Genomic DNA, 24,838 nt, shown 5'->3' with positions numbered 1-24,838 from the left:
GATTTGCCATTCCTTGCAGGCTTGTGATCTACCAACATTGAATCTGCAATGGCAAATGACAACCTTGTCAGTTGCCTGTTTTCACACAGCAAACTTGCTTATCTGATTAAGTATCTTGCAGCATTCATGGCATTTGCTAGTACATTCTCTGTTCGATCGACCCTCATCAAATACCATGGCTGCTGTCCTTGGTTTTATTGCTGTATCAATTATTAGATACTCTGAAGAAATGCACACTTGTTTGACACTACTAGTAAATTGATACTACTATTATAGTAGAGTGCCTGATTGTATGACTGTATCCATTAACTGAATCAGTTTGTCAGTCAATTCTTGGAGCCGTATCAAGTTGCTAGCCCAATAAAAAACTTCAGACACTTCTGTCACTAACTAACTACCTGGGCCTGCAACTCTGAATCCAGTTTCAGACCTGTTTGGATAGACCGAGAGATGGAATTATTCCAACTAAGAGGAGTGCCCGAGTTGCCTTCTGGCCTTGGTCATATGCCCATTAATTAACACTAAATTTATAGCGATTAAGAAAAATTTTTTGGAGCAATGTGCTGTATCGATCATACATTCTTAAATGAAGATGACACTGATGACTTTCTGAAGAGTTTGGTCTTACTGAATTGAATGCTACTACTGATCGAGGAAAAAAATTATCAATCAGTATCTGTTCTTCAGAATCATAGATAAGATTACTTCTCTGAAATAACAATTCGTTTACAAAGAAGATCCTTTTTTTTTCCTGAATTGAGATCAGCTCAAAATATTCTGAAACAGGCAACAGTTGGTTGCAATCTGAAACGGAACCATCATCTTTCAGCCAAGTGTACACACTATTTAATCAGTGAAAAGAATCCAATCTCACCCATCAAATGATCATCAAATCAATTTGACTTGCCTGGCGAGAGACAAATTCTCATCTTGACCCTCTCTCTTTCAGTGCATTTAAGCTCTTGCCTACCCAAGTGTTGAAGTTTTGGCGCCACATGTGTCCAGTGGGCTCAGGTGATACTGTCCCGTTCCTGTAGTCGAGGAGGCTCAGCTCTCAACTCTCAAGAGCAATTTGTTCTTCCCTCCTGTTACACACTGACACTAGCTAAGCAGCTACAGTCCTGTTATTTTCAGCTTATTTCACTGGATTATTTGTCCAATGCTTTTAAAAAATACGTTCTTAAGAACTTTCCTTCTCTGCATCTAGACCACTATTTTTAAGTCATATGTTAAGTTTATTTCTCAAAATATTTATGTCAAGTAGATAATTCGCATCAATAGTATGTCACATATGGGCTTAGATAGCATCTGCAATAATATAAAACCGTGTCCAAGTATGAACCATACAGAATATCAAAATCAGCCAGCTTGATTATAATTCTCTTGGACCACCCAGGAATCCCAAAAATGCTTCCAAAAACCAACCATTTTTAGTATGTTTTTCGTTCGTATTTTTTTTCCTTAGACAATACTGTAGACGGGGACACGTACGTACGAGCGTTTGACATTTTGCCATTGTCTGTAGAAGCATCTCATCTGATCTGTCCAAAACCTAGCAAGGTTTGACTTGGCTCAGGCGAAACCACGAACCGAATTTATTGCCGTCGCCATGTCGGGCCGGGGGCCCATTTGGAGGAGCCATTATTGCGTGGGCCCCGGATGTCATAGGGCTCACAAAACCCGGCCCGGCCCGGCCCAGCCATGGGAGCCACGTCCATGTGTAAGACAGAATGGGAAAAAAAATATAAAAATAAAACCTCGGCTTGGCTTGGCCGTCGTCCATGGCGTCGCTGGCCCCCACGCGGCGAGGGGAAATGGCCGGAAACGCGTCATGGCACGAGCCGACCTCGACGTGCCCGGCCGACGACGACGACGATGGGTGCGCGTGTCCGCGGCGGTGCACCCATCCAAATGGGAATAGTTTGGAGGATTCGGCCGACGTAGCAGTGTACGATTGTCTAGCTAAAGAGGTTGTTTGGTTGGTGTCTAAATACGATAGTTATTTTGAAGTGGAGAAATTGTGTAAACATAAAACAACTGCCGTAATAAAAATGTGTAAACACGGACGAAAGGGTAAGATGTATATAAAAAAGTAAATCATTATAAGCTCTTTATGCTTTTAGCATCGCTATGGCACACCACGGTTGATTTTTAATTTTCTCTAACCTTTAAAGTAATCAAATCAAACAATCAAGAACTTTGTTTGTACTAAGGTGGTGTTTGGAGTTACATCAGATGTTTGGACTTGACGCTCATTCGGAGTTTTAAACATAGACTAATTACAAACTAATTGTATAAATGAGAGCTAATTCACGAGACAAATTTTTTAAGCTTAATTAATCTATAATTAGCACATATTTATTATAGCATCATATGGGCTAATCATGGATTAATTAGGCTCAATAGATTTATCTCGTGAATTAGTCCAGGGTAATGGAATAGATTTTATCATTAGTCTACGTTTAATACTTCTAATTAATGTCCAAACATCCAATGTGACAAGGTCTAAATATTTTTGTATGGGTTCCATTCGAAAAAGGTCTATGCAAACGATGTGTTTCTGCCATGGTGTTCGTCACTTGGGCTGTGTTCCCAACTTACTTTCCTCGTTTTTCACATGCACGCTTTTCAATTTTCTAAACGGTATTTTTTTCGCAAAATTTTTTTCTATACAAAAGTTGTTTTAAAAAATCATGTTAATTTATTTTTCAAAAAAACTAATACTTAATTGATCATGTGCTAAACCGTGTTCGTTTCCTCAAGTTGGGAACTAATCCCTCCGACCCGCAAAACGACATGACTCATTAGCACATAATTAAATAAGTATTAGCTATTATTTTTTAAAAATTAGATTAATATAATTTTTTAAAAGTAACTTTTATATAGTTTTTTTAAATAAAAAGTATCATTTAGCATTTTGGGAGTTGAGTTTGGTCGTGTGCCGCTGCTTGTGCGTGCCAAGGAAGCTAGTAAGGTAGAGTTTTGAGGCCAGGCGTCCCAGAGAACGGGACATGCGTGCATGGACGGCCTAGGTATCTCCCAGTGACGTTGCTCCCGTACTGATTATAAAGGCCATGCTGTTATGGGTGTGTTTAGTTCACGTTGAAATGGGAAGTTTGATTGAAATTGAAACTTTATGATGTAAAGTTGGAAGTTTGTATGTGTGGAAAAGTTTTGATGTGATGAAAAAAATTGAAAGTTTGAAGAAAAAGTTAGGAACTAAGGCCCTGTTTAGATAGGACTAAAAAACTTTTTAGTCCCTATCACATCGGATGTTTGGACACTAATTATAAATATTAAACGTATACTATTGATAAAACCCATTCTATAACCCTGGACTAATTCGCGAGACGAATCTATTGAGCCTAATTAATCCATGATTAGCCTATATGATGCTACAGTAAACTTGCGCTAATTATGGATTAATTAGGCTTAAAAAATTTATCACGCGAATTAGCTCTTATTTATGTAATTAGTTTTATAAGTAGTCTATATTTAATACTCCAAATTCATCCGATATGCCAGAGCCTAAAGTTTAGTCTCTGGATCCAAACACCCCCTTAACCAAGTCTATGTGTTTTGTCCAAATAAATAGGAGGTGGCCAAAAACTACACATGAGCAGTTATGCACCAGCTAGCATCACTGAGTGCGTCACGCATGGCGCGGGCATGGTAGTATTAGCTCCGGCCATCTTGCAGTTCTCTCCTTTTCTTTCTTTTTGATATCTATAGCTTTGTACCGTTGTGGATCATCAGTACGGTCTGGATGCTTCTTCTCTTCTTCCTCCAGTCGCTGTGGATAAAAAGCGGCCTAAAATTTAAAAAATCTAACCAAGTAAGATTCTTCTTAATATATATTTTCAAATTTTAAAAATTAATTTGGCTCTTAAGAAAAAGCCTCACTCAACCATACATCCTCTAAAAAGTCCAGGGTAGATTTGAGAGTCCAGGATAATGTGCAGGTATTTGATATAATCAAATGAGCTATAAAAGTTATCGTATGATATTTGTGCTTAAGTAATGAGAAAAAGGAGACGTGGGCTAGCTAGGTGTAGCAGGACTTCAACAAAGGCTGTGTTTAGTTCACACTGAAGTTTAGAAGTTTGGTTGAAATTGATACGATGTGATAAAAAAATGTGTGTGTATGAAATATTTGATGTGATGGAAAGTTGGAAGTTTAGAAAAAAAAAAACTTTGGAACTAAATAGGGCCAAACTTCGTGACAAAATAAGGTGATCAGAGAATTAATTATGCAAATAACTACTCCCTCTGTCCCAGAATAAATTAATTTAATATTATATGTGACATATCCTAATTCTATAAAAAGTACTATATTAGCTTGTCCTGAGACGAATATAGTATTATATGGCTGGACTATTAGAGCAAGTTTAATAGCATGATCAATTGCTAGCTATTAAAAAGTTGATGTAAAAATCATATTAAACCGTTTGTATTTTTTACTAATACTTAGTTAATCGTGTGTTAATGTGTTTATATCAATTCGTAGATAAGAGTGAAGAAGTTAATTTATTCTGATACCAAGGCCGTTGAAACAGTACCGGACGGATACGATGTAACCGGACCAATTACACACCAGGTCGAAGTTAATTAACTAGCAGCATCGATCGCTGACTAATTTTGACCATTCCGTTTTGCCGTCGATCGGCATCAAACCGATCAAATCCCAAATTAATCCGGCCACGCGGACCCGTACCAGCAGCAAGGACAGAATTCATGGCTTTCAGTTGGACTATTAACGTCAGGCGAGACCATCACCTTGACTTAAGTTGAATCCTTCGTCAGGATGACAGCCTTATCAGCGAATTAAACCTATCAGCTGCCGTTGGTTAATCGCCATCAGGTTAGGTCATCCCGTCCCGTTTCCAAATTGTTTAATTCGATCCAGAGATCGCCGTGAGAACTGAGAAAAACCCTAGTTCATCAGCTATCCATTGTTTCGGCGGCCTGCGTTTTTTTCCTCTCAATTTTCAGGCTTTCAGCTGTGTTTTTTGTCTGAACATGCCCTATGCGGTTTGCTGCTGCATCGTTTGGAATTATTTAGTTTGGATCATAATTAATACCAGTACTCTATACGACTTTTCGGGTTTTATTTTTCCCACTGATTAATTATTTACTCCCACTAGAAAAAAAATACGATTCCTTAAAATATTTTCTCTACTGCATTGATTAGACCACCAATCATTTTTTAAATGGTAATTTATCATGTGGATAAATAAATAATCATGCCAATTCTATAGAGAAAAGCTATCTGAGCCTTATTTTTTTGTTGTTGTCACACACATGCTTGAGTTTTTTTTTCCGAGGGATTAATTAATGTGTGATGCTATATTAAGCACCAAATCAATCAATAGCTTTATATTAAACAGTGTAATTTGGATCATGCGTGCCATCCATCTACTTTTGGATCTGGTTAGACTTAATTTTCTTCTGTTAATGCAATGACTGACATATATTGCTAGGTTGAACAGTGCAGAGTACGACAAAGAAAATCTGTATGGGCTCCCTTCCCGTTTTCATGGAGTTCTGCGTACATATCACTAGCTTTCTAATCGAGTATTAACTTGGAAGTACTCTCCCAACGAGTACTACTCCTTTGTTTAAAAATATAAGAAATTTTAAGTTTAAAATTTATAGCGTAATATAAATATTTGTAGAGCATTGATTTCAATATAATGCACGGAAATTTTCAAGAAATGAATATAAGCAATTCAAAATTTAAATTTTAACCAATAAAAATGAATAAAGTTAAATCATTTTTTTAGTATTAATCTTTGCTAAACAATCTAGGAACATATCATATGCACACAAGTTTTTCTGTGCACAACAATTAGCAAATGTAAAAAAGAAAAATTAGAAATTTTTTTATAGATTTTTCTATGACTTTTATGCTAGTTGGTTTGTACCGAGTGCAAATGTTAACATTCTGAAACAGGGTACAGACAACACACCAATTGAAAGCAGTGGAAGACAGATTGACTGATCGATCTGAAAATGGAGGCAGTGTCATCGTCGTGCTCTCAATCAGATCTGGACCGTTCTTTCAATGGCCGATAAGAACATCTCCACAATGTCTCTCGGACTCCAGCCTCCGGCTGTACTTATCTCAGCCTAAATACGATGGTACCCTACCAAAGCTGAAGCCATCTGTCAATCAAAAATCAAAATCACACACGATATATACAAGCACGTTTTCTTGCTTTATTTCAGAATTAAGACGGGCAACGTCATGTGCATTGTTCAGAAAAAAGCAACTGAATCGATGCACCAACCACTCTGCTGTCTGTCCTGCATGCGACCAATACTGATCGGTACTCGACCGAGCCTTGTATTATTTTTCTGTTAAATCCATCGGTATATCAGCAAAAGCAGGCGAGAATTCAACACATAGCAGGAAATCTTTTGCTCGAACACCATCTAAATAATTATAAAAAATTATCAAAAGATTAATAACATTCGTACATCATACAAATATAAATCTACAAACTATTTAAGCCTGAATTCAACTCGCATATCGAAAAATGTAAAAAAAGGACAAATCCAACTTATGAAATGTAATGATGCCACTCACACTCGATTTGTCATTTTTTTAGCCTCATGTGTAGGTTAATTCTAAGACTGATTTTGCAAAATAGTCTCGCACTAATTATAGAAGGATAAAGAAACTAATATATAGTCTCACCTCATTAGCTAGTTTTTGGGGTGAGAAAGGTTTTTTACTATCATATAGATTTCAGGTGAGGTGATGGATGACACTATACCTTGCACCATCATTTTTTTTTCAAAATAGTTTACAACTATATTACACCAAATTTTGTAGAAAAGGCTTTACGAGGAGATATACCCGAAGGATTAGAATCCATTTCCATTTCCAGTATCATGCATTGGTCAAGACTCAAGACAAGAGAAACGAGACGCAGGCAGCTAGCTAGTCAGGCAGCACACACGCACATAAATTGCAGTGTACTGGACTACTGGTGCCAGCTACAGCAGCACACGCGCGTGGTGCACTGTTGGTTTTGTGTACTACTGCTGCTCTAGGCTGTATTTAGTTGCTGAAATTAGAGAGAAGTTTAGAAAAAGTTGAAAGTTTGAAAAAAAAGTTAAGAGTTTACATGAGTAGAAAGGTTTTACATGTGATGTGAAGTTGAGAGTTTGAGGAAAGTTTGATGTGAACTAAACATGACCCTAGATCGATCGATATCATGGCTCCGTTTCGCGGAATCTGCAGGCATTTTTTAGCAGCCATGGCCGGCCGGCCAGTTGATGGCAACGACTATGGCGCAGCAGAGATCACATTGATTCCCACGGGTTTGATGATGAATTGTGGATGAAGACGACGACCAAGTCGTCTCGCTTGGCAGTTACGGCCATGCCGGAGTCCGAGTCGTCCAGGATGGATGCATCTCATGCTCATGCATAGTACTCCTCCAGGCGGCAGCCATGCCCTAGAGCTAGACGATGGGCTCCTCATGGTCACTGCAGCTGGTTAATTATTAGGGGAGATGAACCCGGATCATGTTGTTATGTTATTTGCAAATTGGTGTGTGTGTGTGTGTGTGTGTTTTATCAAAGTAGTAGTGCTGTGTTTAAAGATAAGCCCATCTGCCTCTTTATCTGAACTTGTGTTGAAAATATTGAAATACTCCCTCCATCCCAAAATATTTGACGCTGTTGACTTTTTTAAAAATGTTTGACCGTTCGTCTTATTTAAAAAATTTAAGTAATTATTAATTCTTTTCGTATCATTTGATTTATTGTTAAATATACTTTCATGTATACATATAGTTTTACATATTTCATAAAAGTTTTTGAATAAAATGAACGGTCAAACATGTTTAAAAAAGTCAACGGTGTCAAACATTTAGGGAAGGAGGGGGTATCTGTCAGTAGGGCTTTTACTTCCTCGTATGCAAATATAATTATGCACTTTTATCTTTTAGGCCTTGCTCGTTTTGTAGAAAAAACAAAGGATTTGGATTCCTAAGGATTAATTCGTATGAATGTCATTCGGTTTGAGGTTGAAGAAAATCTACCAAATTCTGTTTTTCTAACAATAATAATACCCCTCACTAAATGAGACACTACAGGGGTGAGAAGTTCACACAGTTAGGATGTGTTTAATTCACGCCAAAATTGAAAGTTTGATTGAAACCGGAACGATGTGACGAAAAAGTTAGAAGATTGTGTGTGTAGAAAAGTTTTGATGTGATGGAAAAGTTGAAAGTTTGAAGAAAAAGTTGGGAACTAAACCAGACCTTAATGAAGTGCGGAGGAGAAAGACGGTAAAAAATACCCTAGAAATGCTTATATAATTGTGTATGAATTCTTAAAAAGTGGGAATGTTTAATTATATTTTTGTAGATAGAAGGGCGCCTTTTGTTTCCTCTGAAAAGGATGGATTATGTTTTGGATTTTCGTGGCACGTTTTTCAAACTGTTAAACGGTGCGTTTCGTGCGAAAACTTTATATATGAAAGATGTTCTAAAATATCATATTAATCCATTTTTCACATTTATAATAATTAAAACTTAATTAATCATACATTATTACCAACTTGTTTTACGCGAAACACTTAATCTTTATCTTCATCTTCATCTTCGGGAGATTCAAACACCACCAAAAATAATAAGGCATATGACTAAGATGATAAATTTGTGTACGTGTGTAGTAGAGTACGTCCAATAAGAGGCTTTGCTTGGAAGTCATTTTCTCGCTTGCGGCTTATAAAACAAACACAGGCGCGTGCCCGAGACAAGGAAAAACGATTATTTATCTACTCTAATGGATACAGAATACAAAATTGAAAAAAAGTTAGAAAGCTGTGAAATAAAAACCTTTGAATTACTAATATACTCCTTAGGAAGAAACTCGTAAAAGGATCATGAACGGGAGCTTTCAATCCAGAAGACGACAACGCTGCTGGTAGGTATACACATCCGTTGAAAAATTTCGTCCGCGACGTGCTATTATAATTCGTTTGTTTCTTAATAAAAGATTTTAGAACTTTTATCAAATTTATAGAAAAAAATAGTAATATCTACATCATTAAATTTAATATTAAATATATTTTTATATTATTTTGTATTAAAAATAATTTATATCTATCTATAAATTTAATTTAATTAAAAAAATTAACTAATAAAAAGTCAAACGGTTTATAATATACTAAAATACAGAGAGTAGTAGAAGTGCACTCATCGAGAAAACGGTCCCCATCGTTTGTCTTATTTCCTAAGGGCATCACCAATGTATATGGCAAAAGTGGTCTATATAGATGGGACCCATATAAACAAACTTTAACTATATCAATCTTCACAATGTATATGGATACAATGCAACATTAGGAGAAAAGAGAGAAGTAGAGATAGATAATATTATTTATGTCATATGGGTAGTCCATATGCATATGGATACCTTTTGCTATTTTCTTTATATGGACTAGTTGCACAATGTTACTAAGTAGCTGAATGGAATAGTTTATTATCTATGGACTACTTTTGTAGTACATTGTGGATGCCCTTAAGCCAAAACGGTTTATTAGGAAATAAAAATGAATTTGTAGCTAAAACTTTTATAAATGTGTTCTTGGTGACTTAAAAAGACAATGTTAAAAAAGAAACTACGTTGAAAATATCTCAAAATCAATATTAAAATTAAGCTTGAAAATTTAAAATTTAGTTTTTTTTTCTGATTGGACCATCCGATGGGAGCCAACCATTTTTGCCTAGCCGGAGACGACATGCAATCCCAATACTAGTCCAAGCGAAACAATGCAAGCGACTCCATCAGTCCATGGACAGCAGCTGGCCTTGTACCCCTGTCCCGTGTACAGTCAGTGTGTGTTGACTTTGGGGTCACTCTCTTTACTCCACTCGGTTGACCTTCTAGACACCCATGCTCTCCCTTCTCTCTCCGCACATGTGCTAGCTCCTTGTGCTATCTACGCCTACACCTACTTCATAGCTACTTCAGTCGTGTTTCCTCAGTTTCACAATTTAAGTTATTCATATTGATATTAATAAATTTAGATAGATATCTATCATTGTAAAACGGAGGGAGTAATATACTAGTACTTTGTCCGACTCATAAAAAACCAAAGTTATGCTAATGAATCTAGACATACATTATAATAGGATATGTAGGATATGTCAGTCATGTATTCGTTTTCCCATCGACCGATCAGTCATCTCGCATGTTTTCAGAAGTATAGATAGATATCGGCCAGTAGATTCTTCTGTTCTAAAGTCATGTAGACATATGCTGTCTTTAGATTTAAAGTTTGGATCCAAACTTTAGCCATTTTTCATCACATCAATATGTCATACACACACAACTTTTCAGTCACATCATCTCTAATTTCAACTAAAATCTAAGCTTTACGTTGAACTAAATACAGCCATAATGGGTGACATGTAGACCCCACCATTCAGGAAATTTACATGTCAACGAACAAGATGAACATGGATACATACTGGAGTGTACTCCAACGTGTATATATGTACATGAGCATTGATTGTGGGGGCATGCATGAGCATGAGGTGAAGATATCCATGGCGCTTAAAGTACCAAGGCGAGGTAGTAGAGGTAGAGTAAAAGATGGAGACGGGCAATTACTCATCTGCTGCTGCTGCTGTAGCTACCACTTTATTCATATCTCCTGCATGCGTCGCCTAGATATAGCTTGCGAGTTGCGTCTCGTCTCCTGCTCGGCTGCTTCCTCTTTTGTTTCACAGGAGAGGTAGGGCGGCACAGGCTAAAAGGTCTCTTTTATTGCACCCGAAGAGCGTGACGTCGTCGAGCCGAAAAGCTCATATAAAAGTATACTGCATTACTGCTTTGCTTAGAGTAGATTTAATATATAGCCAAATATAGTCAATTTAATAGCTAATTTATATAATAGTTACTTACTACATTATTAATATCTGGACCATCTGTCATATATACATATTGTGTCTTTGAGTCCGTAATACAGATGGCTACAAATCTTACAACCCACTACTCTTCTCTTTTCTCTTTTATTTCTTTAAAATATATTCATAACCACTTTGATCGAACTGTGAACTGTGATCAGTGCGAGCGTGTGTACAAGTATAGGCTATATTTAGTTGGATCCAAAGTTTAGATTTTGGTTGAAATTAAAGATGATGTAACTGAAAAGTTGTGTTTGTATGATATGTTGATGTGATGAAAAAGGACTAAAATTTAGATCTAAACACAGCCATACTATCACCGTCAGGAAAAGAAAAATTCAGCCAAAAACTGACGGCGACCTGGAGGGCTAACTGTTCGTCAGAGAAGAGGTGAAAGTGGAGTAAAAAAAGAACCCCAAAAAACAAAACAAACGTGGAGAATCGATCGATCAGCAGTGAAGAACGTCAGCCAGCCGCAAGCGGTGACCGAGATCACCTTGTGGTTATTCTTATTCAGAACCTGACAGGTGCAAAATCAATGCTGGAAAACACATCGAGGATGTGAGACAAATTTGCTTAGCAAAGGGAAGCTAGCTAAAGCCAAGACCTTTTTGCTTCTCAGCTTGGACCGGCAAACATGTCATCTGTCGCACCTGGCTAGCTAATTTCTTCCCTGTACATTTCACGAAAATTAAACTGTTTGTATTAAGAAAATCCAAACGGAATTTGTGCATGCCATTGCCACACTGTGCACTAGGGAGAGGGAGTAGCAAGGGGGGATGCGGAACACGGGCAGCATGCATGGAGGCCTCTCGCCGGCCGGGGCCAGGCAGCGTCGCAACACGGCATATGCGGCCAGGCCACGCGACGGCCGCGATAAATGCACGCGGCAACGCAGAGGAGGCGGAGGCGGGGCCCGGTCGGGGTCGGCCACAGTACACGAGGAGTACTCCTAGTCTGGTGTGTCCGTGTGTGTAGCTTTGTGCATAGAGCAAGTACACTACTCTGGAGTGAAATGTTAAAGGTAGTACTACATCAGCACAGATGAAAAAGAGAGAAAAAAAACTGACGACAGATTTGTAATAAGCTACAACTACAACACGAGCTATAAAATAACTAGTGTATAGGGGCACCCGCAATGGTTATAGGCTCTCTATAAGAAATCCATATCAGCATATTTTCCTATTTAGAAGAGATTACATGAAGAGAGAGAGCAAAGCTATCTACTAAACTGGAGATAGTCTATAGAGAAAAACGAGACAATGTATTAGAGAGCTAGAGAGCTATAGATACCCATGTAGACATACTATTGAGGTGATTTACCATTAATCTAGTCTATTGCTGAGATGTACATGTTTTATATAGAGCACCTTACTTTACCATTCTGGGTGCTCTAAGAGATGAGCTATTGATGATGTATTATACTATATTTATATTTATATGAAACTATTATATGTGTAGATTATAAATTTAGCTATGGATGATGTGTTAATTTTAGAGGTAGCAACTGACAACCCTATCATTTGGCTTATTCTAGAAATAAGCAAAACATCATATTTGCAAATGAAAAATAATTTACGAATAAAACTTTTATGTACGTATTCTTAACAATAAAAACAAATACTAAAAGTACCATGATAAAAAAGTCCTAAAATTAACTTCAAATTTAAAATTAAAATAAAATATATATTGGCTTATAAACATGAGTATAAGAAAAAGATGAGAGCCATACGAGTAAGGGGGTGTTTAGATACAGGCATGTAAAGTTTTGGCATGTCACATCGGGTATTATATAGGGTGTCGCAGGGGTGCTCGGGCATTAATAAAAAATTACAGAATCCGTCAGTAAACAACGAGACGAATTTATTAAGCCTAATTAATCTGTCATTAGCAAATGTTTACTGTAGCACCACATTGTCAAATCATAGAGCAATTAGGCTTTAAACGTTCAATAGGACATGTTGTAAAATTTTTGTATGGGAACTAAACAAGGCCTAAACTTGCTCAAAGCTTTGTAAAATTCCCATGCACCGACGTGCGCTTATTCCCTATCATATCGGATGTTTGGATACTAATTTGAAGTATTAAATATAGACTAATTACATAACCCATTCCATAACCTTGGACTAATTTACGAGACGAATCTTTTGAGCCTAATTACGCCATGATTTGACAATGTGATGTTATAGTAAACTTTTGATAATTATGGATTAATTAGGCTTACAAAATTCGTCTCACAGATTAGCTCTTATTTATGAAATTAGTATTTTTATTAGTCTATGTTTAATAATCCAAATTAGCATGCAAACATCTAATCCCTCCGTCCCATAATATAAGAGATTTTGAGTTTTTGTTTGCATTGTTTGACCACTCGTCTTATTCAAAAAGTTTGTGCAAATATAAAATACGAAAAGTTGTGCTTAAAATACTTTAGATAATAAAGTAAGTCAAAAATAATAATTCCAAAATTTTTTTGAATAAGACGAGTGGTCAAACAGTACAAATAAAAGGGATAAAATCCCTTATATTATACAGGTGGAAGTAATATAACAGAGAAAAAAAATTTAGCCTCGTCTAAACCGCCCCAGCTAGCCTTGCAGTGTTGTGTTGTACTCCTAGCCTTGGAGTACTGGTAGTAGCGCCCCACCACCAGGCTGACTTTGCCACGAGCCAGCCGTAAATGCACCCCTCAACTCTCTTTCTCTTCACTGCCTCACAACCTCACGTCCTCACCTCACCTCTCCTCCTATTTGACTCTTCCAGGAAGGAAGCCAATACAATGCCCCTCTCTCTCTTAACCTTGCAGATTAGGCTTAAGACTGCACACATAATAAGGTCAGCGCCACTGTGCATCTCCTTCGGCCCCCCCTCTCTCTGTATATAAACTCACCTACACCCTCTTCCCCCTTGGACCCTTGTCTTCCTCTCACTCCACCACCAAACTCTCCTCCTCCTCTCTTGCAACATCAAACTCATCCATCCATCCATCGATCTGAGAAATCCAGCTTTCCAGTTCTTGGATCTCTCCATCGACCATGGTGAGGCCGCCGTGCTGCGACAAGGACGGCGTCAAGAAGGGCCCGTGGACGCCGGAGGAGGACCTCGTCCTCGTCTCCTACGTCCAGGAGCACGGCCCCGGCAACTGGCGCGCCGTCCCGACCAGAACAGGTGACGATCACTTGTACCGCCTGAGCTAGGATGGCTTCTTCTTCTTCTTGATTCTGAGGCGTGCGAGGTGTTTGTCGAAATGGTTGCTTGCAGGGCTGATGCGGTGCAGCAAGAGCTGTAGGCTCCGGTGGACCAACTACCTGAGGCCCGGGATCAAGCGGGGGAACTTCACCGACCAGGAGGAGAAGCTCATCGTCCACCTCCAGGCGCTCCTCGGCAACCGCTGGGCGGCCATCGCGTCGTACCTCCCCGAGCGCACGGACAACGACATCAAGAACTACTGGAACACCCACCTCAAGCGCAAGCTGCAGGGCGGCGGCGCCGGCGGTGACGGAGACGGTGGCGCCGCCGGCGACGCGGTCTCCCCGAAGCCCGCCGCGCAGAGGCCCGCGTCGTCGTCCAAGGGGCAGTGGGAGCGGCGCCTGCAGACCGACATCGACATGGCGCGCCGCGCGCTCCGCGAGGCGCTCACGTCGCTCGACGACGTCAAGCCACCGCATCAGCCCGACGCCGCCAACGCCGCCGCGGGGGGAGGCGGCGCCACCACCGGAGCAGCAGCGTCCGCCGGCGCCGATAGCCCCGCCGCGTCGAGCACGTCGGGGGCGTCGCAGTGCTCCCCGTCATCCGCCGGCTACGTCCTCACCACCGAGAACATCTCCCGGATGCTCGACGGGTGGGCCCGGAAGAAGGGCGGCGGCGGCGGCAGGCGCGCCGCCGGCAGCGGGCCGGCCACCCCCGGCGCCACCGAGAGCGCGTCCGGCTCGTCGGAAGCCTCCGAGGTGTCCTACGGCGGCACGGCCTTGTCCGCAGCGGCGGCGCCCGCGTCCGCCTTCGAGTACGAGACAAAGCCGACCGTCACCGCCGCCGACGCCGGCGACGAGACGCAGCTCTCCGCCATCGAGTCGTGGCTGTTCGCCGACGCCGACGGCATCGAGAGCGGCAGCTTGCTCGACGCGGCCATGGATTACACCTTCTAATCCACACCACCACCAAACCATGCAAGAATCGTAGCGTAAGCGAGAGTGAGCAGCGAGTTCATCACTAGCCCAACCTGAAAAAAGAAAAATCGAAAACTACACAGATCCTGAAGTCCTCTTGATCTTGATTTCTCTCTTGATTAATCACTTGGGATCTGCGTAGTTTTCGCTTAGGAAAAAAAAGAAGGGGATTAGAGGCGTTGCTCTACTGTTAATTGTTGTTACTGCGACTGAATATGGTCATGGTAATTTTGGTTTTTAGCTTGGATTAATCAAATCACTAGTAACAAGGTTTACTAATGAAGTAGATCTCCACACGTTTGCAAGATGCAGCGAGTGTGAGAGAGAATAACGTGAGTATGTCATATACTGCTGTATCACTAACTCTAGTCAGTAGATAATTTAATCAGTGGGCTTTGTCAAATTTTTAATTTTCCTTTTTAGGTGTTTGTCAAATACTCAAAAGGTGGGAGTACATATATATCTGTTTGTCTAAAAATTTGTAGTAAAAAGAAGAGGTTAATGTAATAATTTGCCTGTGAATAAAATACTCAAATGTGGAGTATAAATACCCTGCCAGGAATTGGCATCGGAAAAAAGGAACCAAAAAAAATTTATGGAGTTAACTTTCGTCACTTGCGTTTGCACATCTAGCACTAGATCTGCCTGAGAAAAATAACATTAATTAAAAGAAATTTATAGCTCGTGATGGATCATGGATGAACAAGTTACGTGAGCATCTGCTTGTATAAAAATTAAAAATATACCCGCGGTTCACATGGGAAATACTGCAAACGCCAGGTTTGCCATTTGTTTAGCAGCTAGTACTACTAGCGTATTTCCGCATTTATTTCCCTTTCTGTTGGAAAATAAAGTTGTTTGTCCAACATCAGCTATAGTTACAATTTGCAAGGTAGTGAAGCTATTAAAAGTGTGCACTGCTATGAAAAAAAAAAGGGGCTATATGTTGCCTCCTGCTATGAAAAAAAAATAGCAGATTTTCCTGCCCAATTTTTTACGGAGTTATATATATGTACTTTTTAAAAAATAGATTTTGACGTGCAACTCTCATCTTATGTTTTTAAGATAAAATAGCTTTTCAGTCCAACAGATGGTAAAAGTATAATTGGATTTGATATATAATTGTTAGCATCTATTTTCACAGAATTAATTCTATTTTGCAGACAACTACACCGATCAATTTACACCGTTAATACAAACATGTGCACAATGATATAACAGTACATATCTTTTTCATTTCCTTTAGGGTGTGTTTAGTTTACGCCAAAATTAAAAGTTTGATTGAAATTGGAACGATGCGACGGAAAAGTTGAAAGTTTGTGTATGTAGAAAAGTTTGGATGTGATGAAAAAGTTGGAAGTTTGAAGAAAAACTTTAAAACTAAACTCGCCCTTAGTTAAGTTAGAAATTCCTAAGCCTCCAAAGCTAACATGATCGGCCTTTTTCAAACTTCATTTTTAGATTACAAGGCGCGCACACACACACATGCATGTCCTCTAATGCATGCTCTAAGAGATGAAAACCAGCGGCGCTTCCCTGATCTTATTAAAGTCCTGTTGAAAGCCCACCTGCACATGCGTAACTTTCGTGGACATCAAAATTTGAACCCTGGTGGGTAGAGCAATACACAACCGGTGCTTCCCCTTCAACCTCCCCTTTTCATAAAAGAGGATAAACAAAGTACATTACAGTGATTTTTATGTAACTTACCATTGTTTAGATATATATACAAAATGGTATAGTTAAAGTTCATGAAAATACTTTTTGTAGAGGTAGTACAAACATTTTTTTTGGGATTTGGAGGGGGGTTGGTCGTTCATGGAATCAGGGTTACTTATTATGAGAAACGTATAGGGGTTTTCCGGCTAGCTCCACAAAGTGGTGGGCTAGCCGATCTGGGTTCGAAACCTCACCCCTTCTGTTTATTTGATATTAGATCATTTTCTAATCTTCATGTCTTTAGGGATAATTATTATTACAAATCCAAAATAAACCAGCTAATAGAATATTTTTTTTATATAAACCTACACCTCCTGTGGCGTGGCACAAAACGCTCTTGCCATGCCGTTGGCAATGGTGTATGGTGGTATTTTGTTGCCATGCCATGGCCGGTGGTGGGCTGGTGGCGCAGCGGTATTGCTACCGTGTAACATCGCTAGTAGTACTGTCTCGAAGAGTCCAAGTATATATGCTAGTATCTTGTTACATCGCTAAGAGAGACGTTCTCAAAGAATTTAAATACTCGTTTTTACAATATAAGGCATATTTTTTTAAGTAACGCTTTGACCAACGGCTCCTCTATTATGTATGTAAAAACATATTTATAAGTAAATACTTTCAAATATGGCTCTAATTAGTATATTCAACTTTGTGTAAAAAAAAAACTGTATCCTAATAAAGTACGATGGTTAGTCAAAACATTATCCTAACAAAACAAATATGTCGTATATTTTTATACGGATGGAGTACAAAATACAAATAAACCATGATCATGTTTATTAAATAAAATTTACTATAAGAAGCGATTTAGAGAAAAAAAATATGTGCACTTATACCGTAAAAGAAAGGGATAAGCCCTTTTCCCTTGCCTGAAATAGTATCCTATGTTATTATACTTTGCCTCAAATGCAGGAGACCTGTCATTTGGGGCTTCATTGCCTGATGATTGTGACTCTCATTATTAGCTACGACTTGCCCGTCTACTACTACTCAATTGCACAATCTTAGCCCAAATGACTGAACCATCATACGACAAGTAGCACAAGCATTACCAGTATAAGCAGATATAATCATGCTAATTCACCATCATTATTATTATTCCTTTTTGAAAAAACACAGCAGCTAGCTAGCTTTGTCACACCTTAAATACAGGACATGTGAGTTCCTTGACTCTTAACAGAGACAAAGCGTTGGATCGTCTTGATCGCCAACCTTTGGCCAACCCAACGCATCCATGATCCATCGATCGATCGACCAAGTCAATCATGCTACTGCTTTGCCCCTGCAATGCATGCATTGCACATCGTTTCCAAGCTGTAAAAAATGGCGAAAAGGACCCAAAAGGAGGCTACCATTCATGCTAGCTTATTTGTACCCAAATTGCCAAATGGATGGACATGTTGCAAGCCTTGCATCTGTTGTATGGCCCTAGTTCTTTTACTTCTCTTGTTGTTTCAAAGGGTCTCTGGGGCCTGAGGTAGCCAGGCAAGCAGGGAGAGCTTTTGCATCCATGGCTTTGAATGCTCTAAAAGTATTGGCAGAGTCCATTCAATCCACATGACCCCATTTGCCCTGGAGTTGAAACTATTCCCCTAAATTAAGAAAAAAAATAGTTACAGTTGATATGAGAGATTGTTATGTATTACAATTTTCCTTATCATTTTCGTGAGTTTAGGGCGCGCGCATATACAAAACAAACTTTTTAATAATAATTTTTTTCCAACCTACGTTAATGGGCACACGATTAATTCGTAATGTAAAACGAGCTGACCCATAATGTTGCCATGTAGACATGGAGGGGAGAGAGAGAGGCGTGAGAAGAGGAAAGAGTCGACTCTTCCATTAATATGGACTTTTAAGTGTATTGTATGCAGCGTTCATACACAATTTATATGGAGTAATTGTTAGAGTCAACCATTGATGGTAAACTCAAGTATATTGAAAGAAAGAAAGAAAGAAACAAAGAAGGGGAATATAAAATTGATATGGAGTAATTGTTAGAGCCTACCATATGGCTCAAATGGTATACAATATAATTGTAGAAGTCTATGTAAACAAATTAGGAATTGGAAATTTGGAATCAAGGTTTTATGGTTGAACTTGTAGTGAGAGGTGTCAAGACTCAAGAATACAAATTTACTTAAAGTTATCACAATGGAAAGTCCACAAAGCCATCATATTAATGCACACCATATGCTTTGCATTTGGTTTTTCTTGCTATTTGATAATGACACCATGCATGGAAATGTCCATGCCATATTGTTTACATGCATGACAACCCATTTTTTCTCCCCCAACCCATAATTTGCTGGATGGGAGACACTGTATGCAGTACACACCATGAGGTCCCATGCATGCAAAATTTATTCCAAACATGCATGTTTTTGCATTGATTCAAGGGTTCCCCCATTTGGAACTGATATCATCACCAGCTGATGAACAGACGAAGACAAATCGCACTAACTAGTGCCATGTCACTGTGCTAATGTCGTGCAGGTGCAGTTTAATTACGGCTCGTACATGTTTACTGTGCTAATTCATCATGCCCTCTCCTTTTCTTTTTCTTTTACTCCAAAAAAATGTCAGTTTGTCTGTAAAGGTTGAAAGCATTTTAATTACAAAAACGGGGATGAGATGACTTCAAAAGGAAAGAAACATTGGAAAAGAAGAGGGAAAAAAAAAATCAAAGAATGCTATGAAAGTTACAGCTCGTGATTGCACAGATTAAAAAGGTTAACGAAGCAGTTTGAGTTTGCATATAGTACACCCGAGGACAAAAGAAAAGAAGAAGAACTGGAAAAAAGAAAGAAAAAGAAATACAGTAAGAAAGTTCATGAAAAATGCAATGGCCAGCCAGCCAATGTGGCAAGGGATGGGGCCCACGCGTACAGTGGAACGTGTATCCTAGTCGCCCATGGGCCATGAGGCCCAGCTGGCTCGGCCGACATGTCATGTTTCTTCATTTACTGCTCCTCCTCCTCCTCCTCTCCAAGACTGGCAACTTTAGCATCCATCGATCAGTCCGTGTAGCCGACTAGCCGTGCAGGTACTGAAAATTGCACTCAATTTTTTTATTAAAATAAAATCCATGACCACAGGGGCGGAGCTAATATAGCTAGGAGGTGCCCAAGAACTTGGTTCAAAAAATTTTTTACCTATATTTTATCTATTTTCACCATATATATATCCCGTCAGTTTAAATTTATAGGCACCCGTATCAAGCTAAATTTAATTTAAATCAGAGTAAAGCAAGCGAGTGAAACCCTTCATTTTGTTTTAGTTCCGCCCCTACATAATCACATGTACTTAGCACAGCTGCACAGGATATAGGTACTATCTCCACCTCTAAATACAAGCATTTTTTTTGTTAATTAAACAATATAAAGTTAATAGAAAATATTTTCTTTCGGCTATTTTATTGGTTAGATTTTAAATTTCTTGGATTTCTATGTTACGCATCTGATTGGCTGAAAATGATTGGATTTCTCTGCATTAGAATCATTCATGGAAACACTCATATTGCGTGGTATAAACTTGAATCATAGAAATATGTGATTTTATAGTATTAGAGAATGAAACGAGTACGTCTTAATCGGCGAGAAACTAGGATGAGGATGATGAGTGAGTGGTAGAAACACAGGCAGGATTAATTTTGTCCAGGCAAGTAGCAGTGCTCAGATAGCGGTGCAACAGTAGCCAGGGATATTGCGGCCGGGATGATGGAGATACGAAAGATATCGATCGATCGATGCATGGATGGTGAATAAAGTCAGCTCAAACATCCTTCTCGTCGCCATAAAAACAGCCGTTTAGCCATGCCGTGAAGTAAGAATATATAGCCGTAACAATAATTAACAGTAGCAGGAGTACCTGCAAATGCGACTCAAGTCAACCCAGAATTTATGCCTGTGGCGACCGATCGGCTGCTGTGTGTTCGTTTGTGTGGTGCCGGTTAATCCCGTCGTTTCACACTTCACACTCAGCAGCCCATGCACCGACGTGGCCAGTGTGTTGGCACGAAGTACGTCCTAAGCCACCAAGATCCAATGAGCTTAAAATTATCAGAAACGGACGATTGGTAACTAGTTTTTGTTATAAAAATTATAGAAGCTAGATTTTACAGCTTCCATTTTCTAAATTCTATAACTATAATTTTCAAAATTTAAATGAAAAATTAAATTGTTTGGGAGAGTTTCTAATTCAAGGAGAAATTGTAGCTACTAGAATAGAAGCTTCTTCAAGATCTGTAGAGCCCAGATCCGTAGGTTTCTACTTTATACTCTCTCTATCCATAAATATTTGGCACTGTTGACTTTTTTAAACATGTTTGACTAATCGTCTTATTCAAAAGCTTTTGTGAAATATGTAAAACTATATGTATACATAAAAGTATATTTAACAATGAATCAAATGATAGGAAATAATTAATAATTACTTAAATTTTTTTAATAAGATGAACGGTCAAACATATTTAAAAAATTCAATAGAATTAAATATTTAGGGATGGATGGAGTACTTTCCAGGGCTTTATTTTTTTATTGGAATCCTTTCCCCCATCACGTAAAATATTAAAAACAATATTGGAAAATAGATTAATATAAATTTTTAGTAACTCTCATATACAAAAAGTTTTTTAAAAAATTAGTGTTTAGCAGTTTGCAAAGCATGCACACAAGAGATTATAAGTTAGAAAAGAGGAGAAAAGAACCCCACCAAATGACCTTAAGAACTTCAGAAGGTGAGTGCGCCATCGCTTGGAAGATGTACGTGTTTCGTTTCTTGTAAATTAATCTGCCAGGACACAGTTATCAGGCAATTCACCAAGCAAAGACATCGCCCTCCTTTGAAAAGCCTGTAGGACATGATCATCACACCGATAACACAACCAAGACCCTAGACGTGAATGATGAAGACGATGCATGTGCTGAACAAGTGAGTGCAGGCCTCCTCCACGAGACCACACCTACACGTTGCAATGTGAAGTAGTTCCTTCGTATTTTAATGTATGACGCCGTTGACTTTTTAATCCACGTTTGATCACTCGTCTTATTCAATTTTTTATGTAAATATAAAAGTACTTATATCATACTTAAAGAATATTTGATGATAAATCAAGTTACAATAAAATAAATTATAATTATATAAATTTTTTAAATAAGACGAAATGTCAAACGCTTGTCAAAAAATCAACGGCGCTATACATTAAAATACAGAGAGAGTAATACGTAATGTATACTCCGTATTTTAGTTAAGTTTTCTATAGTTTCCAGCATCTCATTATTTTCTATTTTTGAAAGGAGTTTGAGCTGTCAAAAAGCTTTTTTTTTAAAAAAAAAAAAGAATGGACGCATGTGCAACGGAGCCGAGGAGGTAGCGGACGGCCGGGGGCGCACGGAGCCGATGGATTTTGATGGGTGAACACGTGCCGTCCTCTGCTTTAGGCGAGGTACGTACAAATAATACGTAGTCACCGTGCGTGGCAGGGTAACATGCGATGCGCCGACAATCTGACGGTACATATATATTCCATGTAAAATCCTCCCGCGATATACTGGAGAAATCATCTTTATTCGGTCGACCAAATTTCACAATAGTCCCGATTTCATTAAAAACCGGGACTAAAAACGATTTTTAGTCCCGGTTCATCCCTGTCAGATGTATGTCAGGGGGTCGAGGATCTTTATTCCCGGTTGATACTACCAACCGGGACTAAAGATTATCACTTTAGTCCCGGTTGATCGATTGATTTTTACTCCTAGTTGGTATTACCAACCGGGACTAAAGATAGATCTCTTTAGTCCCGGTTGGAGTTATCAACCGGAGTAAATATTTCTCTCCCACATCTGATCGGTTAAGTCCCAGACAGATATTTAGATAAGATTGGAACATCCCATCTCTTCCTCTTCTCGGATCCAATCCTCTTCCTCCTCCCCTCCCCTCTCTTCCTCTTCTCCTCCCCTCTCCTTCCTTCTCCTCCCCTCTACTCCGTCTTCCATCAGCCGGCCGGCAGGCGGGTGGCGGCGGTGCGGCCATGAAGGGGGAGGCGACAGCGGGCAGGAGGCCGGCGGCGGCGCGGCCGCGCGTGGGGAGGCAGGCGGCGGCGCGGCACGGCCGCGCGCGTGGAGGCGGGTGGCGGCGCGGCCGCTCACGTGGAGGCGGGCGGCGGGCGGCGGCCGCGGCTGCGCGCGGCCGGGTGCCGGCTCGTTTGTTTGTTTGTTTATATATATATATATATATATATATATATATATATATATATATATATATATATATATATAATTTGTATAATCTGTGATGTATTTAATTTGTGTGTAGTTTTTTAGGATTTGTGATGTATTTGATTTGTGTGTATAAGTGACTTAATATTTAGGATGTTGATTTGGGGATGTGCATCCCATTCGATTCGGGAGAAAATACATGGATTAACCCTAGCCATTAAGCAAATCAACAACAAAATAAAAAAAAATCTCGAGGAACTGTCGCTTGCCCTCTTTAGCCAACCGGTACTAAGATTTCCCCTCTTTACTCCCGGTTGGTGTGAGACTAAAGATCGATCTTTAGTCCCGGTTATTTAAACCGGGACTAAAGATAACGATCTTTAGTCCCGAATTCGTAGTCCCGGTTGGAAAACCGGGACTATAAAGGGTTCTAAATCGGAAGTAATGAGCATTTCTCCACCGGTATATATCTTGGCGACGGGATGGCCGGCGTCCGTCTCCGTCCGTTCACACAGCACATCAAGTTACAACGTACTAAGAGTTACTACGTACTAAGGCTGTTTAGTTCGACGTTAAAATCAAAAGTTTGAATAAATAGAGATGATGTGATAGAAAAAAATAAAAGTTTGTATGTGTAGAAAAGTTTAATATGACGGAAAAGTTGAAAGTTTGAAGAAAAGAAGTTGGAATCTAAAGAGGGCCTAACTTCTTTTTTTTTCTTTGTAGAAGTTACTAACATGATACTATGTGAGAGTGGAGTGCTTGATCTCCTCAGATGTCTGAGCTCCGGCGAAGATTAAATAAAATCCCATAACCTATTGAAAATGAAATTGAGACAGAATCCAAGTGCCCATACGTGTACTACTCCATGGCAAAGCGATTTCAAATTCTCAATGTTGTTGTTCACCGTAAATCTGTTTCCACATAATCGACATCTTAGACCAAAGTGAAACATTTAAGCACGTCAGTTAAAATTTTCACGTGAAGCCTATCATCACTTACTCTTAAGAAAAAAAAAAACAAATCATGTCTCTCTAGTCGTTTTTAGGAGAGATGAGAAAGTCGGGCCAGACAGACGGCTGATCATCTGATTCTGAAGCCCATCGGCCCATAAAAGAAAATCCAACCATAGCCTGACATCCCGTAGAAAAGAAGTCAATTGGGCCGGTAAAGCCCTATTAATATTAATTGGGCCGTGCCCCGTGGGAATCCAAATGTGCCCTCAAATTGGGCTGTGATGTTCCTACCGTGCGTTTGCTCCCCCTGGATTACGGCGTCCCGGTGTAATTGTGGGCTTCCAAACAAGACAAGTTGGTAGGCAGCTTGACTGCGTTAGTTAGAGCAGGTACAATAGCATGCTATTAGCCAGCTATAAATATATTTTAATGAGATAAACGATGAGAGAGAAGAGCAGCGGGCTACAGATCTGTAGCCAGCTGCAGTACGGACTACAAGACACACAGTGTGTATGACAGGTGGGACCATATATTAATAGTATAGTAAGCAACTATTGTATGAATTGACTATTAGATTGGCTATAGATGAATTGGAGCGAGTAGTGGGCTGTACTATTAGACTTGCTCTTAGTAGTAGTTCCCAACTCCTCTACGTTTTTCGCGTGCACGCTTTTCAAATTGCTAAACGGTGTGTTTTTTATAAAAAGTTTCTATACGAAAGTTGCTTAAAAAAATCATATTGATCCATTTTTTAAAAAAAATTAGCTAAAACTTAATTAATCACGCGCTAAACACTGCTTCGTTTTGCATGCCGTGGAGAACACAGCCTTGTGTTCGGGAGCCTGGCA

At 39.3% G+C, this 24,838-nt stretch overlaps 1 protein-coding gene across 1 annotated transcript; it reads left to right on the top strand.

The window, feature by feature from the left end:
• Nucleotides 1-13,782: 13,782 nt before the first annotated feature.
• LOC127778357 (transcription factor MYB30-like) lies at nucleotides 13,783-15,557 on the top strand. The gene is made up of 2 exons (XM_052304942.1): nucleotides 13,783-14,099; nucleotides 14,193-15,557. Exons 1-2 carry the CDS (start codon nucleotides 13,967-13,969, stop codon nucleotides 15,074-15,076), a joined length of 1,017 nt encoding a protein of 338 aa, XP_052160902.1. The 5' UTR covers nucleotides 13,783-13,966; the 3' UTR covers nucleotides 15,077-15,557.
• Nucleotides 15,558-24,838: the final 9,281 nt, after the last annotated feature.

The sequence above is a fragment of the Oryza glaberrima genome, chromosome 7 (assembly GCF_000147395.1).
Source record: "Oryza glaberrima chromosome 7, OglaRS2, whole genome shotgun sequence".
In the NCBI taxonomy this organism is placed as follows: domain Eukaryota; kingdom Viridiplantae; phylum Streptophyta; class Magnoliopsida; order Poales; family Poaceae; genus Oryza; species Oryza glaberrima.
The sequence above is the reverse complement of the archived record's forward strand: the minus strand, read 5'-3'. Positions and strand labels throughout refer to the sequence as shown.